At 45.5% G+C, this 19,158-nt stretch overlaps 1 protein-coding gene across 4 annotated transcripts in view; it reads left to right on the top strand.

Annotated features, from left to right (window-relative positions):
* The window catches only part of INSR (insulin receptor), a 153,417-nt gene extending 142,773 nt beyond the window's left edge, over window positions 1-10,644 (top strand). For all 4 annotated transcript variants that reach the window (XM_069092371.1, XM_069092295.1, XM_069092218.1 and 1 more), the window contains 4 exons: window positions 97-256; window positions 1,676-1,805; window positions 1,972-2,106; window positions 4,124-10,644. In XM_069092371.1, the coding sequence (XP_068948472.1) occupies window positions 97-256; window positions 1,676-1,805; window positions 1,972-2,106; window positions 4,124-4,478 (780 nt within the window). In that variant the 3' untranslated portion in view covers window positions 4,479-10,644. The remainder of the gene's footprint in view (window positions 1-96; window positions 257-1,675; window positions 1,806-1,971; window positions 2,107-4,123) is intronic.
* Window positions 10,645-19,158: the final 8,514 nt, after the last annotated feature.

Raw genomic sequence — 19,158 nt, 5'->3', positions numbered from 1 at the left:
GTCAGTTGGTCCAAAAAAAGAGACTGGACAACAAAACCTTTTTTGGGCCCATTTCTGAGAGTTTTTACTCCACTCACCCACCTGTTCTCCCTTTAGAACAACCCTGGTCGCCCTCCCCCCACCCTCCGGGAGATCATTCAGATGGCTGTGGAGATTGCGGATGGCATGGCCTATTTGAATGCCAAGAAATTTGTTCATAGAGACCTTGCTGCCCGAAACTGTATGGTTGCCGAAGACTTTACCGTAAAGATAGGAGGTAGGTTGTTGGGGCTCAGGGAGAAAAAAAATCTCATCTGAGACCAGATTTGAGACGGGACTGCATTTGCTTGACTCCTTGTGACTCAGCAGACAGTCATTGAGCGCCTACTGTATTCTAATGCTGAGAGAAAGGAAAATTTTAGAGAACATACAGTCTAATTCTGTCGCTTACTCCCAATGTGACCCAGGGCAAGTCAGTGAACCTCTCTGAGTGCAAAATGAGGCTAGACTACATGACTTGTAAGTTTTCTTGCAGTCATGCAAGCAAAAAGCATTTATTAAGCACTTACTATATGCCAGGTGGTGTGCTAAGCACGAGGGATATAAATACAAGAGGGAAGAAACAGTTTCTGCCCTCAAGGAACTTCCATTCTAACTGGAGCTGAAAAGCGAGGGGGATAGGGCTGACAGAGGTAGGGAAGGTACCAGGTACCCACAGAGAGGTGCAAAGTCAGAAGGAGAGCCGGAAGTGGATTGAAGGATTGTTTCAGGATGAGAAGGCAGCTGAGATACAGTGGCGCAGTCCAGGGTGTCAGAAGCAGTCAGAACAAAGTGCCAGATCTGTGACCCTATGGTTCTAAGATTCCGTGAATAGATGGTTTCTAAGGTCCTTCCAGGTAGGGGAGAATTAGTAAATGTTTAACAACCAGGTCCATAGGGTGGTGATGGGGGAGCCCTACTAACAAGAGAATTTGCATAGCACACTTTGAAATTTAATCTGTGCTTAAGTCCAGAGCCAGGGTGGGGAGTCAACAAAACGATAAATCAAGCCCTGACTTATTGAGGGATAAATGCTCACACTGAAAATTTAACAGTCAGGTCTCTCATGAGCAAGTTGGCTCCAGCATACCCCTGCTGCCCTGTTCTCATAGAGAGATATGAGACACAACTACACTTAATAAGAATAGACAATATTATGGGATGCAAACATTAGGGGCTAAGCACTAATCAGGGTCCAAGGGGAGTGGAGTAGTTACTGAGCAGGTGATGAAGGCAAGGTTTCCTGAGGAATGCAGCACGAGCTGACCTTTAAAGGATGGAGAGGAAATACAGAATGAAGAGGGAGGGAAGGCATTCCAGGAGGAGGGAACAGCAGAAAGAAAGGCAAGGAGGTGGGAGAGTTCATGGCATGAATAAGTTCATGGCCTTGAATGCCAGGCAGAATTTGAACTTTACTCAGGAGGCAAGAGGGAGCTGCTGAAAATTTCTCTGGCGGTGGAATAACATGATCAGATAATTAAAATGACCAAGTCTATGTCTAGGCTTGATTCCTGAATCCCCGAATTAGTCACTTTCAAGGTTTTTTGTAGAATGTGTGGTTGAGAAAGGAGAAGTTGGTGAGCTGGGGAAATGGGTTGAGGGGAGGGAGTTGTCTGTGAGCTCTCTCTCTAACAGCCTTTGAACTGTTTATTGCCAGACTTTGGAATGACCAGAGACATCTATGAGACAGATTATTATCGAAAAGGGGGCAAGGGCTTGCTCCCAGTGAGGTGGATGGCGCCAGAATCATTAAAAGATGGCGTCTTTACTACCTATTCGGATGTGTGGTAAGTGAGAAGGGTATGTTGCCCAGTCCAAGGGTCTCCCCGGCCCTTGTGGACTTCAGTAATGAGTTGGGAAGAGGGTGGGGTTCAGAGCTTTGGGGCTGCCCACAGGAAGGCCCAAGCTTCTGGCATTTCCCTCTGAGCATTGCCTTCCCCCTCTGACTCACAGGTCCTTTGGCGTGGTCCTGTGGGAGATCAGCAGCCTGGCTGAGCAGCCTTACCAAGGCCTGTCTAATGAGCAGGTCCTGAAATTTGTGATGGACGGAGGGTACCTGGACCAACCTGATAATTGTCCAGAGAGAGTGTAAGTATTTTGAAAAGGCAGAGATTGAAATGGGCCCTGACAAAAGAAATGGGTATGTTTGAATAATACTAACCTTTCTCATTTTTTGCGATAATAGTTCCCATTTCTGTAGCTCTTAAAATATTTTCCCTACAGTAAACTTGAGGTAGAAAATTAATAATAATAATAAATCATATCAATTGAATTTTATATATATATATATATTATCTCGTTTGACTCCCACAACACCCTGGGAGTTGAATAATACAAGTAATTTTTGAATAAACTTATTTTTACAGGTGTTTATTATGTCTCCTTCCCATTAGATGTGTGACTCTGGGCAAGTCACTTAAATCTGTTTGCCTCAGTTTCCTCATCTGTAAAATGATACCAGCAGTGGTTACTTCACAGGGGTTCTGTGAGGACCAAATGAGATACTTGTAAATGCTTATTCTCTCCCCTCTCTTTTCCCCTTTCACCTTTAATAGAAATAAAATTTTAAACCATCATAGTCAATACACATAGTCTAGCAAAACAAATTCCCCCACTGGCTGTGCCCCAATAGACATATCATTCTGCACCTTGAGTCTATCAGCGCTGGACGTGCGTGCCGTGATTGTCTTCGGTCTTCCAGACTTGCAGTTCTTCATTGCTGAATCAGTGTTCTCAAGTCTCTCCATGGTGGTGCTGTCACTCTGTGAAATGTTCTTTTCCTTTTGCTCTAACACAAGGGCACATTTAGGGTCATCCCCATTTTATAGATGTAGAAACTGAGACTCAGAGCATTTCGGTGACTTGCCCAGGATCACATGTCTAGGTGGTTATTCTCATTTGGCAGAAGAGGCTGAGACAGAATGAAAGACTGAGGATGAAAGATTGAGAATTGGAAGGGGAGCCCAGCTGCCCGGTCATTTCACAGAGGAGGAAGAAGAAAGCCCAGTCTGGGCAAGTCATTTGATATAAGTTATGTAGGTAGTAAGGATAGTAAGCTGAGAATCAAACCCAAGGCTACAGATCCAGCCCTCTTTCCACAATATAGCCATACCTTCCAATATGTCCATGGTCATATGGCTCATGAACTTCAGAACCTGGAATTCAAATCTAGCTTTCCCTGCTTCCATGTTTCTTCCCTTCTCTGGGCCTCAATTTCTGCCATTTTAAAGTGAGAGGACTGTCTTGGCTTATCCATGTCCTAAGGACCCTCCCAGCTCTGACATGCCATGTTCTAAAGGCCTCCCCAGCTCTGACATCCTGTGTTCTAAGGGCCCTCCCAGCTCTGACATCCTGTGTTCTCAGGGCCCTCCTAGCCCTGACATTCTGTGTTCTAAGGGCCCTCTCAGCTATGACATCCTGTGTTCTCAGGGCCCTCCTAGCCCTGACATCCTGTGTTCTAAGGGCCCTCTCAGCTCTGACATCCTGTGTTCTAAGGGCCCTCCCAGCTCTGACATTCTATTTTCTGTGAGCCCTCCTTGCTCTCACACTATGTGTTTTCAGTGTCCTCCTCTCATTTTGTGGCTCTCTATTTTATGCCCCCAGAAAGTCAGAATAAGCCATTATTTCTGTTGTTTTCAAATCTTACAATCTGCTCTGCCAGCGTCTGAATACTTTAGCCTTAAGTGCCCTCTCCTACCCTGAATCTGACTGGAGAGTCCTACCCTGGGGGCTGCCCATTTGCACATTCCAGAGTTCAGTCATGCCCATGGAAGCCTAGCAGCAGCAAGAGGGAGCCACCTTGGTGGCCACATGCTTCCAGAGTCCTGGGGTCTGTGTATTCACAGAAAGGAGGGGATCCCAGGAGTATAGGTTTGGAACTGGAGAGAAACCTTCAAGGCTGGTTCATCCAACACCCTCCCACCCCCCATCTTGCTGATGAGGCAGCTAAATCCAGTAGAGGTAAACTAACTTAGCCAAGGTCATAGCACTATTAAGGGAACAAGGCAAGATTTGAACTGAGGGCCTCTGACTCCTATTGCATCATAGTGCTCCTTCGAAAGTAATTCAGCCTGAAAGGACTCTCTCTCTCTCTCTCCTTTTCCAGGAACAGCCTGATGCAGATGTGCTGGCAGTACAATCCCAAGATGCGCCCCACCTTCATCGAGATCATCGAGATGCTGAAAGACGACCTCCACCCCAGCTTCCGGGAGGTTTCCTTTTTTTACAGTGAGGAAAACAAGCCCCCCGAGAGCGAGGAGTTTGAGATGGACTTTGAAAACATGGAAAGCATCCCCCTGGACCCTTCTTCTTACTCCCAGAGGGACGAGGTCCTGGGGAGGGACAATGGGCCATCCCTGGGCCTTAAGGGAAACTATGAGGAGCGGATACCTTATACCCACATGAACGGGGGCAAGAAGAATGGACGCATCCTCTCCTTGCCAAGGTCGAACCCTTCCTAACGTTTCCCTACTGGGGACGAGTGTTTAAGCCTCCCCCAGGGGCTTTGATGTTCTCGCCGGATGGACGGCCCGCCCCACTCCGGGAAATCTCAGGATTCCTCTGATTGCTGCCACCGTGTGACCGACACACGACTCAGACCCTAGCCCCTCTTTCCCCTTCCACCCCCTTCTCATTTCTGTCCAGTCAGTTTGATGACTTGGGTGCCCAGTTTCGTTTCTGTCATTGTCTGCCACTGTGGCTGTGCCTGGCTGTCTGTGGACCCCACTGTGAACCCTGTGTCTTGGGGGAAAACCTCCTGGGGCTGCTGGCCTTCTGGTCACCCCCAGTCACAACCGCTCCCAAACGAGAAGCTCCTGAGCTCCGAGAGAAGTTTGGCCTGCTGTGTTCATGAACACAGGACATTTTGCCAGGGTCCAGGTTTCTCCAAGCAAAGCACTTGTTTGTGGGGGAGAAAAACTTTCAAAAGAGGGGGTGGGGGGAACCAACCAACCAAATCACAAACAAATCCTTTTCCAGCAGAATTCCAGGCTTTCCGGGATACTCCCCAGAAAATGTTTCTTTTGTTTAAGACTGAAGAATATTTTTTAAGAAAAACAAACCACAAATCAGTTATATTAGTTCCTCAGATTGACCAATAGCTGCTGCTCTCACACTTTTTCATGGGTCTGAAACCCTCCAGTATGTGTGCTTGTGTGTGTGAGCCTATGTGAGTGTGCACACGTGTGTGTGTGTGTATCTGTGTTGTGTGTCTATACCTCCGGTGTGTGTCTCCTTTGGTGTACACACATCAATGGAAGATTCTTGCATCATTCTCACGGGGGCTTTGGACGCCTTAGGGGCATATGCCTCTCCTCCTCCAATTCGCTGGGGTAACATTACCCCCAAACCAATGGTTTTTGTTATGAGCCCCCACGCTTGTCCCTTCCCTCTCTCACATGTTCATTTATGTTTGGTAATTGCATCTTCTGGGAGCCAGGATCTCTGGGAGGATGGGGGGAGAAAATGGGGTTCAGCTTGAAGCTGGGGATCCTTTCAAGACCAAAAAGAAAGACAGGAAAAAAAAAGGTCAATTGAATGGAGGTCTCTAGCTCTCTCCTCCCCTCACCCCCACTGTGGCAACCTAAAGCACACCTTTGTTGGGTTTAAACATATTTAATTTTTTTTAAGTTTTAAACATTAACTTCGTATAAGTTATTGACTTTTTGATTCTTAAGTTTGGGCTTTTTTGGTCTGTGTTCTGCGGGTGTGGTTTCTTTGGTCTGAAAGTGACCCATTGATCTGAGAATAAACTAATTTTAGCTGATCACAAGTTGAGGAGCCAAGAGACAAGTCTGTACTTGATGAGGCTTTAGAAATAGGTTTCTGATTTAGTGTGTGTGTGTGTCTGTGGTCTGTGTGTGTGTGCGTGCTCGTACGCATGTGTGCCAAGAACTGTGAGCTGAGGCCTCAGTGGGCACAAGTGTGATAGATACAGATACCCCCCTCCTCCTTTGTCTCTTCTCTCACTCCTCCATCTTCTTCCTCCTTTCTCCTGTTCTGCCTCTTTTCCTCTCATTGTCCCCTCTCTCCCAACCTTTCCTCCCTTCTTCATTCTTCTCCTCCCCCCACCCCTCTTCTTCCTGCTTCTGGACCCATTTCATCTTCTGTCCTTTTCTTCCTCCTTTCTGTCCTCTCTCAAATGTCTCTTTCATCCCCATGCCTGTCCATCTCTCTCTCTCTCTCTCTCTCTCTCTCTCTCTCTCTCTCTCTCTCTCGTAGGTTTTCCATAAGTACTAGAGGACAATATTGAAATGCAGGGGAGTCCCACCCCCCAGCCCAAATACTTTGAAAAAAACAATATAGACACATATTAACAAATGTATGGAGAGGAAAGCATTAGAAAATAGATGTCAGTCACAACAGAACCATCCTATCCTCACTGTCCTCACCTCTGTGTCTCCTCTGTGGTGCAGGTGGGTAGGGAAGCAGCAGCTCCCAAGGCTGTCCCAGATGGTGACATGGTCCCTGGCATGGTCTTTGACCTTTGGCCATGGCAGCGCCATCTTGATCTGGAGGTTGGCAAAGGTAGAGGCTGGTGGTGGAGGGTGAGGTGTGAAATACAGGCCTTATTGTCCATGGCCCGTAAACCATAGCTGTTCTTCATTGGCGGCTCAGACAGAGCAGATCCATTAGCCTGGTTTCTCAGAAGGTTGCTCCCAACGATCACCCCTGAGGGTGTGGTGGTCCCGGCTCCCTCTTCCCCATGCTCTCTTGCTTGCCCACTTGTTCTCAGGTATTCCGTGGCCTTGTTACCGCAGGCTTCCGGGTGCTGCTTCTCCCTTCCCAAAATTGTGATTAAGAACAGGATTGAGCAGTAGTAATGATCCTCCTTCCAGCCTCATAACTTCTTGGTCAGGGATACAAGTGAAAAAGCAACCTGGGCCTAGCCTGTGACTAAGCACGGGGGGAGTTTCCCCTTGCACAAATAGCATAGAAGTGATAGCCTTTAAAAGATTGTCATGGGTCTGATTGGACAAAGGTGCAAATGGAAGGGGGCGAGCGCTCAAAAGTCACCACGAGGAAACCGAGGTAGGGCTTTGTGTTTTCCCTAGTAACCAATAGGTAGTAGTGAGCAGCTCAACACTACATTGTCAGGAAAGAAGAGAGATGTATTCTCACATTTTTTCTAATTCAGAAAAGGTTTTCTTATTAGGAAAATAAAATTTATTTATTTTAATATAATATAAATCACTGTAAAATTTGTTTTCTTAAGAAATCGAAAAGTGTGTCAATTTTTATTGATGAAAAATTTGCAGGAGGATGCAGTGTGATGATTTTTTTCCTCTTCTGTCACAGTCTACCTCAGTCTTGTAAGGATGTCTTCAATGAGGGATGGATTTGGACTGGAAGCATTCTGGGCCCAGTCTGAGCCAGAATGATTGGTGTCAGTGGATGGCAATGCTGGAGACCCAAGGGGGTCAGTGCGGGTGGGCTCAGGTAGAAGGGTGTGGTCCCTCCTCATGTGATCTAGTGAGTGGAATAGGGACCCTCATGTGTGTTATTCCTCCCCAAACCCCATGATTTAACAGAATACCAATTCAGAATTGGCATAATTTTTGACCTTGCCATCTGGCTCTAGTGCAGGCTGTTTCTCCCAGGGAGGAGACTCAGTTAGGAGATTGCCATCTGAAATGAAGCGTTTGTGTCTCTCCTGGTTCCTACCCTCAGGAATGGATCCAATTCTTCCGTCAGAACTTTGTGGTCTCAGCGACCTGTTAGAGCCTTGTGAGTACAAATCTGTTGTGTGGTTTGGTCATTTCAAGGGAAGTCTTCATGGGGGAGGGGCAGAATCACAAAGGTCGAGCTATTGCCAATGTTAAAAATCCATGTGCACTTTCCCCATTTGGGCCCCCGTGTGCACTTGGTGCTGGACCTCTACTCAAACGTACAACATATTATTTTTTCTGTCATATTCTTTGGATGGGAAAAATGCAATTAAAAGTGATAATTTTTACAGTGCAGCAAATATTCAAAGAAACAAAGAGGAAACTGGCACAACCTGGATTGGCTGTTAATTGACCTTTAACTGACCTCTGTTGACCCTTTTTAATTTACAGAACTCAGACGGTTCATTGGAGCAGGGTGGCCATGTTCTGGGTTCACCCTCTGAGGGCCAAGGGCAGTTTTAACACTAATTCAAGGGTCTATATACTCCACAGGCATCACTAAGTGCCAAAATCAATAACAGCTTGGGTTTTTTTCTTTTCTAGTATTTTACTGTGCACAACAGAATTGCTTCAGTCTCTCCCTACCCTGAATTGTTCAGTGTCCACGTGCACATGTGGATATATGTAGCAAGACTTGGTTAATGCAGATCCACAAAGAGAAGCTTATTAATGGAGTGAAAAGTAGTCAGGTGTCTTGCAGAAAGCCAACGTTTGCATCATGTTGAGAGTGAGCCCTTGGTCCTTGGTTAATTGGGGTGACAGCTGAGTGGCTAGCTTCATGATGCTAAGGTTAAATCTATGCTTTAGATGACCAGCTGTGACCAAGACAACCACAAGTTTGGCATGTGGGGTGTGGGGAAGAGGCAGTCAGCTTCACTTTGTCCTTCACCTGGCTTCGAGCAGGGAGAATTCTAGAAAAACATCCTTTTGCCATGGAAAGACTGAGTGTATTCTCCTGTTTGCTTGGATCTGAAGGCTCAAACAAGGATTGGGGGGGGGGGATTCTAACAGCTGTGTTCTGAGGAGGTCATAGGCCTGGATGCTGTTCTGATGTAATAGCCTAGGCAGGGAAAAAAAGAGGGCTAAGAGGAAGCAAGAGAGGGAAGGTAAGGACAGGTCCCTGTGCTCCAGATGTGTCCTTTCAATTAATTCTTGGTGCCTAGCTGATAGTGAGTGTGACTTCAGCCTTAAACTCGCACACCTCAGTCATCCCTGGAACACAGCATCCCACTGCATTCGCCCTCAGCTAACTTGGCTGTTCAGCTGAGCCCTGCTGTGGAAAGCTTTGGCCTAGAATGGTGCAGGGAAGAAGCAGATTTACAGGGATTCCTGAGCTCTGCTGGCCAGCTGGCTCATTTAGTTTCTGGAACAAGGGGCTAAAGTTAACAAGATTCCCCCAGGATGGGAGAAAGGCAACCTTGAAAGACTCCTGAGACCAACTGATTATGGAGACTCTGTCATCCTTCCTGAATGACTTCTGTGCCATAAATATGCTTGGATGTGGTTTAGATTTCCCTCATGTGGGTTTCTCAGGGGCTCTGGTGAGCAGTGAAGAGAAAACTTCCATCTTCCTTCTCTTGTGGCCCCAGCCCCAGTCACCTCATAACAAACCTGGCCAAACTAAACCTCAGCCAGGTCCTTAATTCCAGATGCTTTGAATTCAAGGTGTTAGACCAGCTGGAGAAAGACGTGTGATGCCTTTGGGGATGATAAGATTCATTGCAACTTTCTGTATATTTCAGTTAGAACTGGTCTCTCTTGCTTGGCTCTCCCCTAACTCTGATGGCTTGGGACTCCTTTATTTTTCCAGTGTTTGATTATATCTGTTAAATTAAGACTCTTGTTCCAAGGAAAAGGCCTTTTCTGGGATGGCTTCAAAGTAAAAATCGGTTTTTGCATTTTGAGTTGCTCAACAGCCAACATTTTACTCAGTCCTGAATTCTCCTTTGTACCAGTGGGAGGGGAGCCAGTGCTGGCTGCAGGGCCCTCGGCCAGAGTAGCTGGTGTCCTCTGTTCTCTTGGTCACCCCTAGGCTAGCTCTGACGTCTGCCTTACTCAGGCTTTCATTTATTTATTTTTTTAAGTCAGCTATGTCAGTAGTGAACACAACACAGGGTGGGAACTGGGAATGGGGGTACCATACTGCCTACAAAACAGGTTCATTTTGGCCTTAGCAGGATAGTCAGCTCAGCTTTCCCATCTAGTTAGGATGTACGGTGGGTCAGTCACTGAGCCTCCTTGCTTTGGGATCCCACAGGCCACACCCACTGCCATACGTCTCGTTCCCAGCCATGGCTGTTGTAGCATCTTTCTGCTCCCTGAAGGTCTTGGGCTGTATTTCTCTCTTTCTGGGAATCTCCCAGACTTCCTTGCCAATGGGTGACTCTGCTTCCATCCTTCATAATGCTCTGTTATATAGACTGAGAATGTGTTGATTTTGTGTGGGAAATACTCCCCAGTAGTACCATCCCCCTTCCCCCAAATTACCCAGGGTCTCTGAGTTCAGGGAGAAGAAGGAAGAGGAGATGGTGGTATGGTTAGAAAGTTAGAGTGATGTTTGTGAAGGGGCTGAATCTGGAAAGAGTACTTGGTGGGCTTTGGCTTAGGGCCGTAAGAGGTGAGCCAGGCTCCCAGTTGGCTCAGGGGTCCCTGAGAAGAGCCTATTCCTCAGGTCCCAGAATGGTGCCATTTCCTCTTGCAAATGCCTCCAGTTTGACAATAATGTGTAAAAGGATCAAATGTGCCATGGTTTCAAAAAAATTCAAAAAAAATTCAGAAAAACAAAATGAAACAAAAAAAAAAAAGCTTGATTACTTTTTTCAATGTTTTCATACGAAGAGCCAAGCAGTGACATGTACAGAGATGCCTTTAAATATTAAAAAAAAAAATCTTGCTGTGTGTAAACCATTGAACAATTAACTGTTTATATTAAAATTCTGAATAAATTATCGGAGAATCACTTTGGTTGTACTGACTCTGCTCTGTGATGCTGGGCTCTCCCACCCTGTCCCTTTGGTAGTCAGGATCCTTGTGTTTGGCTCTGAGATCTATTTTTGTGAAGAAAAGTGAAGAACACCAAGAAACAAGCCCTTGGCCTACCCCTGAGGTTTGAGACCAGAAACTGATGCTGGATGGGCAAACTTTCCTAATTAGGGGAACTGCCCAGAGGTAGTGAGCACCTCATCACTGGAGGGATTCTGGTGGAGGTGAGACAACTTGGTCATTAGGCAAACTTCCTAATGACTGGGGCTACTCAGCTAACTAGGGAGGTAGAGAGCACCTCATCCCTTGAACTTAGTGAGTTACCATGGGCAATCCCTTTCCTTCTCTGGACCTCAGTGTCATCATGTGTGAAACAAACAAACAAGGTTTAGAGTTGTTGGCTTCAAAGGTAATGATAATGTAACCTGTGACCCTGGGCTCAAGATTCTGGGCTCCCAGGAATTCGGCTCAATCTTGAAGGTTTACCCAATAAGGGATTTTTCTATCTGGCTTATGCCCCCACTTAGAAATGAACCGCCAGCTCCTGTACAAGCACTCAGGGTAACAATATGATTATTGGGTATGGGACAGTATTTTACCACACAGAAAAAAAGGATTCATAGGGGCTCAAAAAACAGTAAGTTAACAAATATTTATTAAGAAATTACTATGTACAAAGCACTCTGATAAGTTCTGATAATACAAATACAAGCAAAAGAAAAGATAACCCTTGCCCTCCAGGAGCTTACAGTTCTGAAGGAGAAGACAACACACAGAAGGAAACTGAAAAGAGAGAAGGCAGGTGTGGAGGGACATGGTGGGAAACCCTACAGGAGGGTAGCCTGGTGGGAAAGGAAGGGATGATTGGCCTGGGTGCCCTCCTTGAATGAAAGTTCTGGAAGGAGCCTTCCACTTTCCAATGAACTAGAAGGGGCCCAGGGATGGAAAGTACTTTCAAGGTGTGAGTTCTAGGGCTAAGGTGATACAGATACAGAACCTACAAGACACTCAAAGAATTTGCAAATCCCCCCCTCCCCCCAGCAAGTAACTGAATCTGAGGGCTTCTGAACAAGCAATACCCCTTCCCATCTGACTTACACTCTCTGAATCATTCACTGCAATAGCAAACCTTAAAACACTATATAAATGTCAACGATTATTATTGCAACTATTAGAAGGGGTGACAAGATCAAGCTCATCTGCTCCCCCAAGTCACTGGTCCCTTCACTACTCCTCCAGCTAGGCTGGAGAAAGGGGAAGGAGTATGGGGAAGATCCCCTACTTTCTCTAAGAAGCACACACTTCAGATAATCCCTTTTCTCCCTACAGGCCAAGACTAAATTCTCAAATTTAGGATCACCTGAACTTCATTTTACAGATGATGTGTCCAATCCCTCTGAGGCTGGTGCTGCCCAAGGACCGGTGTCCTGCCCCTCCCCCCCATCTCTTGATAGGATCACACTGCCCAGGAGAGCTAAATCCACCCATCCATCTTCAACACAGGAGAGTGGGGTTAAAGAACATTGCCCATGACCTCCCTGCCCAGGCCAAGGAGCCAAGCACATGTCTGTCTCTGCCATGTGCCCCTCCTGTGAGCCTGTGCCTTGCAGCCCATGCTGCTGTCCATGAACAGAGAGAGAAGGGAAGAGGAGTCCGAAAAAGGCCAAACTGGTCCGTCAATTCACTTTTAAAGGACTTTTGTGATGGAAAGTCAGCTCCTGTAAGCAAACGTCTGTCTGAGTTGTAGAAAGCCAATGAATTTATTAGAGATAGTTCTCAGTTTTCCTCTGAGCAAGGTGCCGGTGCACATGTTCATATGAAATACGGAGAAATACACATTCAAAATGACCAGGGGAAATCCTGAACTTGGAGTCAGGAAGACCTGAGTTCAAATTCTGTCCCAGATACTAACTAACGAGCTGTGTGACTCTGGGCAAGTCATTTAACCTCTGTCTACCTCAGCTGTAAAAATGAGAATGATAATAGCACCTACTTCCCAGGGTTGTTGTGATAACAAAATAAGATAATACATATGAGGGGCTTTATTATTGTTATTTCTATTATTGTTGTGTATTATTAGTCATTACTAATTATTATTATTATTACTATTATTATAATGAATTTACCCCCAATAAAGCTGTCTTCCTCAAAGTTTAAAGTTTGGGGAAGTACTTTACATAAATCATTTCACTTGAGACTCACAATAACTCTGTTAAATGGGTAGGTAAATCAGCTATTATTAGTAATCAGCTCCATTTTATAGATGGGTAAACTAAGATTCAGGGTCTTTGAGTGACTTATCCAGAATCACAAGGCATCAAAGTGGGATTTGAACCCAGAACAATATAGTTCTGAGTCCAACAGTCATTGTATAACCCTGCCTCTTTAGCTCTGATATTCTATGAGTTGGCACAAGTAAAGAATGGGCCTTGGAGTCTGGAAGATCTGGGTTCAGACCCTGCTTTGGGCACTCATTGTCTGGGTGATCCTGGGAAACTCACAGCCTCACCAAGTTTCAATTTCTTCCTCCATAAAATGACAGAGTTGGAGTTGATAACCGTTAAGATTCATTTCAGCTCTAAATCTACAGGCTTGCCTCAGCCTCAATTTCCTCATTTGTAAAATGGGGATAATAATAGCATCTCCTTCAAAAGGCTGTTGTGAAAATCAAATGAGATCATATGTATAAAGGGCTTTGTAAACCTTAAGGCACTATTACTATTATTGTTTACTAATATTATTATTCATTGTATCTATATAATTTATATATTATATTTTATTCATATTTTTATATTTATTTATATTATATATTTCATTCATATGTTATTTTTATTATATTAATTATTATTATTTTGCTGTCCCCAGGACCTGCCCTGAAGTGCTTTGGTCTGGATTGGGACTCAGGAAAAATCCTCAGATATTTGTATTAATTTATTTACTTATTTTTAGTTTACAACATTCAGTTCCACAATCCCTTATTTCAAATTTTCTTCCCCTCCCCCTCCTCCCCCCTTCCCCCTCATGGTGACATGCAATCACACATAGACTCTACAAATACCTTCACATTAAACATTAGTCAAGTTGTAAAGAAGGATTATAACCAATGGGGTGAACAATGAGAAAGAAGAAACAAAACAAAAAAAAGAGAGAAAGCAGAAGTAGTTTGCTTCCATCTGCAGACTCTAGCTCTTTCTCTGGATAGGGATGTCCTTTTCCATCATGTCTTTTGGAGTTGTCTTCTAACCTTGCCTTGCTGAGAGGAGCCCAGTCTGTCCAAGTCAGTCATCACAGATATAATATGTCTGTAATTGTGTACAAAACTCTCCTGGTTCTGCTCTCCTCACTCAGCATTAGTTTTATGTAAGTCTCTTCAGGTAAATATGAAGTCTGTCTGCTCCTCATTTCTTATAGCACAGTAGTATTCCATTGCATTCATATACCACAACTTGTTTAGCCATTCCCCAATTCATGGGCATCCCCTTGATTTCCAATTCTTTGCCACCACAAAAAGAGCTTCTATAAATATTTTTGTACATACGGGTCCTTTCCCCACTTCTATGATCTCTTTGGGACCAAAATATTTCTAAGGATGGAAGAGAACAAGTATTTCCTAAGCCCTGAGCACCTGCTGTGCCCAGTGCTTTACAGGAATTCTCTCATTTGATCTGAAGTAGCCTGTATTTTGTCCTGGGCTTAGCTGATCTAAATTGACCTGACCATCAAGTGTACTCCAAGCCCACTGGGGCTCCAAAAAAGTCTGAGTCCCCTCCTCTTCCCCTCACCCTCCCCTTCCTCTAGGCATCCAACCCTGGTTCTTTCTGAGTTGTGAATTTCTCCTGAAGCATCTTGGAATGTCCCTCAGGTTTGGCCTTGTCTTCCTGATTCCACAGGAGGGCTGGCTCTATTGAGATGAGGCTCAATATGAGGCTCAAGGCCATTCCAAAGGACCCATCAGGAAAAGTGCCCATCACCCCCAGAGAGAAGACTGAGGAACTTCAAATGCAGATTGAAGGAAACTTTTTTTTTTACTTTATTTTTTTCATCTACATTTTCTTTTACACCATGGAAAATATGGAAATATGTTTTGCATGACTTTACATGTATAATCTATAGCAAATTGCCCTCTCGAGGAGGGGGGAGGAGTGGGAGGGGAAGAAAGGAGAGACTTTGAAGCACAAAATTTTTTTTATTGAATATTTTAAAAAATCTCCATGTATTTGGGAAATATTTAATGAAATAAATAAAAATATTTTTTAAAAAATAAACTAAAGTTAATAAGGGGATGAAGCCCCTAGGAGTACAGAGCCACTAGGCTGCCTAAGGAGGAGAGAACCAGCCCAGGTGGGAAAGACAGAGGAATCAAAGGCCTCCACAGTCAGTCAGTACTGAGATCAGGCTAAGAGTAGCAGCTGCAATCCCAATTTGGACAAGATAGGGAGACTCAGTCTCAAACAAAACAAAATTACACTTCTAAATCACATGAGCATTTTCAATTTGATCCTCATAAGGAGGAAGGCAGGTCAAGAACAGTCATCATCCCATTTTGCAAATAGGGAAACTGAGGCCCAGAGACCAGACAGGACTTGCCCAGGGTCACATGGGTGGGAAATAGCACAGCTGGTCCTTGATTACGAATCAGTTGTACTCTTCCCATGGCATCAGTTGGACTGGCTCTTCCTGCCTTCCCCCATGCCTGCCTGCCCTTCTCATTCTCATGGTAGGAAAGTGAGGCACCTCTCTCCAAGGGCTACCCTGAAGCCATCCAGGGCCTATCAGGTCTCCTGCCCCATAGGTCTTCCTCAGGGCTCCCCCATGAAGGACCCAGATATCAAAGCACACACCCCAACAAGAAACAGTCTCCCACAAACCACTGAGTTGTATTTGTTTATGGGTGCAGGTTTGTGTCTGTACATAGGGCATTTTGGATAGGGCACTGGATTTAGAGCCAGGAAGACTCAAGTTCAAATCCTGCCCTAATAAAATAATATGTGGAAAGCTCTTTGCAACCCTTAAAATACTCCATAAACATTAGTAATTGTTACTCTATGCGCTTGCACATGGATGCACAGATGTGGGTGTCTGTTATTTTATTTATATAGGGAACTCCTGGTGAGGAGATGCCTTCTGCCAATGCAGATCCTCACGAGTTCTGCCACCTATAATCATTAACCTCTGCGGGTTGGCACCTTAAATAGTCTTAGAGAGTTGGGGGGAGGGGTGGTGGTGAAGCGGGAAGCAATGAGCAGTTAAGGGACTTTTTCAGGGTCCCCCAGCCCATATATATCAAAGGTCGGATTTGAACCTCCATGTTCCGGTCTCTCATTTGTACATAAATCTGTATAGCCCTCCATGTGTCCGTGTTTCCGTTCGGGGCTCTATATATCATGTGTGTGAGGGAGACTTTCTAATGTCTATTTTTCAGTATGACTTGAGGTTTATGTGTGAGTACATATGAGTGAGTGAGTGTGTATGTGTGTGTGTTTGTGGTTTCTGAAATCTGTTTTTCAGTAGTGTGTTACAGGAAGCTGGATGGGAGGGTGACAGCCCCAGGGGCCTGGTTCCTCTAGAGCCCCCTAGGCCTGCTCCACCCTTGAGCCCCACCTTTACTACCTGCCCCACCCCAAGGGAGCCACCCAAGACTTGGCTGCAAGGGAGAGAAGCAGCAAAGCAAATTTAGGCCTTTACCATGTTCAGAGAGCGAGAAAGCAGAGGTCATAGGATCTGAACTGGCCAGGTTACAAACTGAGAGCCCCACGTGGCTACATGAAGAGAGAAGTTGCAGGTCCCAGTAGAGAGAAAAAAAGACAGTGGAGGCCAGATCTTCAAGGTGCAAGACTGAGGAAGGCTGGAGAGGAAGGGGGAAGAGGAGAAGGAGGGAAGTGGGGGAGGGGAGTGCTTTTGAGGAAGGGGGGGCAGTGCCTTTGTCATTTGGAAAAGAGGAAGTTTGGCAGGGGTGGGTCAGCCCTGTGGTTAGGTACCCTTTCTCCGAACCCAGACCAGAGATGACACCCTGGATCCCTGCTCTGCAGAGTGTAGGGGGGCAGGATTCACTCCATGGATTCCTCGCAATCTTTGTCAGTAGCAGAAAGACCTCTCAATGCAAGGTAAGCCGGCTCCGGGGCTACCGAATCGAGAGAGTGAGCAGCTGGAGGGGGCAGTTATCTGGGGTGAGCCAGACAAGGGATGGGTGTCTCAGGGTGGGACTGAAGGCTGTGCTCTCAGAAGGAGTGCACAAAGAGAGTGGATTCTGTGGGCTCTCTGGGGGTAAGAGAGACAGAGGAAGGCTCTTTTTAGGTCATCTGTCCCATTTGATTGCGAGATCCTTGAGGGTTGGAATTGTCTTTTCCCTTTCTTTATATCCCCCCATAGTTAGGACAGTGCCTAGTACATAGCAGGTGCTTAATAAATGTTTATTGACTGACTCCATGGTCTTTAGAGAAGACAGACCTGGAGACATCTTTGGGGAAGGATAAACTTGGGAACTGAGACTAGAGAAGAAATGACATGTGAGGACTAAAGGCCTTGCACTGACTTTTGTCTATGGCTCGTGGGCTGAGAGGTCTAAGTTGTCCCTAGGATTTGGGGAGGTAAAAGATCCAAGCTGGACCCTGAGGTTGATCCTTTGAAGCCCATCAAGGAGAGACTGTGTGCTTCCCAATTGCTATTTGTGACCAAGGAGCCTGCAGGAATGAGAAAAGGGCTAGGAATAGGTTGGGGATGGGTCAGACTGGCTGGGGCCAGCCAAGGCCCAGGGACCAGAGAGAGGAAGTAGATTGTGGTCATATTTCTAACATCCACCAGCACCACCAGTGGAGGACATGCTACAGCTTCTGGGTCTCAATAGAAACTTTCCATTCTGGACCGTGGTCTGTCTACCTCAGGCTGGTGTGCCTGCCTGTCCTTTTCAGCAGCCCAAGCTTTCAGAGAGCCTTCTGATTCAATTTTGACACAACCCTAAGCAAAGATAGCTGGATACAGACTCAGGAGAAAGAACAGCTGTGTGCGTAGGAGGTAGGGGAGGGGGTAGGGATGGCATAGCCTCTCTGGAGGACCCAGCCTCAGGAAGCCTCCTCTGGGACTAACAAAAAGAACAATGCATTTTGTTCAAAACTCCCCTTCCCCTAAAACCTGTGTGGCACCCGGCAAGTCAGTGAATCTCTTTGGTCTTCAGCTCTTTCATTTGTAAGGTGAAAAGACTGGTCTTGAGTTCTTCCTCAGCTTTAGAAGCTATGTTTAATAGGCATCTAAGGCCTTTCTCTTATTGGGTCTTCAGTTTCTTCCTCTCTGTAGACTGAGTCAGTTAGGTGTGGACCTGAAGAGTCAAGATTTGAGTTCAAATCTTACTAGCTGTATGTCCTTGGGCAAATCACTTAACCTCTATTTGCCTTGGTTTCCTATTCTGTAAAATGGGGATAATAATAGCACCTACCTCCCAGGGTTGTTGTGAGGATCAAATGAGGTCATATTTGTAAAGCACTTAGCAGAATTCCTGGAACATAGTAAGCACTCTATAAATATTATATTATTATCATTACCACAGTGCCTGGCACATTGTTGCTGTTGTTCAGTCAGCTTTCAGTTGAGTGCAACTGTTTGTGACTCCTTTTAGAGTTTTAAGCTCTTAATAGATATTTGCCAGTCTTTTCCCCTTTCTTTCTCTCCCTCTGCCCCTCCCTCTCCTTCCTTCCTTTTTTCCTTCCTCCTTCCCCTCAAAAGTGAGTACCCTGAAAACTGTCAGAGATTCAAGGAACTCTGTGAGTCAGCATCTATTCAAAACCACAACTCATGTATGTGTATACAAAAGAACCCCCATCTATGTTTCTCTTTTACCAAACAAACCAGAGAACACACATTGGGAGCAAAAGTCTGGTAGCTTAACGGCATAGCAAGATAAATGACAAAGAAAATCCCACCATACACAGAGGGGCACATTATCCCACCACTAGAGAGGGAACATACATGGCCAGAGAACACATATGGAAGAGAGTACCCTCAAAACCAAGGCAATGCATGCTCTTTGGGTTTCTTTCCTGGTGGAACCCCTCACCACCTCCAATGCTGCTACTTTCTTTGCTATGCTAAAAGCTGCAGGTGTCTTCTGGAGTTCAGTTTTTCTCTTACACTGCCATTTGCTTATTCTTTGCTGAGATGCCTTCTGCTGGTTCTCCACTGACCTGTTCTTGCTAGTTAATACAATGGGATAGAGCACCCAACTTCTTTTTTTTTTTTGCACTTTTTTGGAGGGGGGAAGGTACCAAGGTCACATGACTAGTAAGTGTTAAGTGTCTGAGCCCAGATTTGAACTCAGGTCCTTCTGACTCCCAGGCCAGTGCTATTCACTGTGCCACCTAGCCCCACACCCAACTTCTTGCAGTCAGGAAGACCTGAGTTCAAATCTGGCCTCAGCTTGACCTCTATCTGCCTAAGTTTATTGATTTGTAAAATGAGCTGGAAAAGGAAATGGCAAAGCACCCAGTATCTTTGCCAAGAA

This window comes from Petaurus breviceps, unplaced genomic scaffold (assembly GCF_028583685.1).
Source record: "Petaurus breviceps papuanus isolate PSGF00001 unplaced genomic scaffold, PetGlider_PUasm1.0 103, whole genome shotgun sequence".
NCBI lineage: Eukaryota > Metazoa > Chordata > Mammalia > Diprotodontia > Petauridae > Petaurus > Petaurus breviceps.
This window is presented reverse-complemented; position numbering and strand designations above follow the sequence as displayed.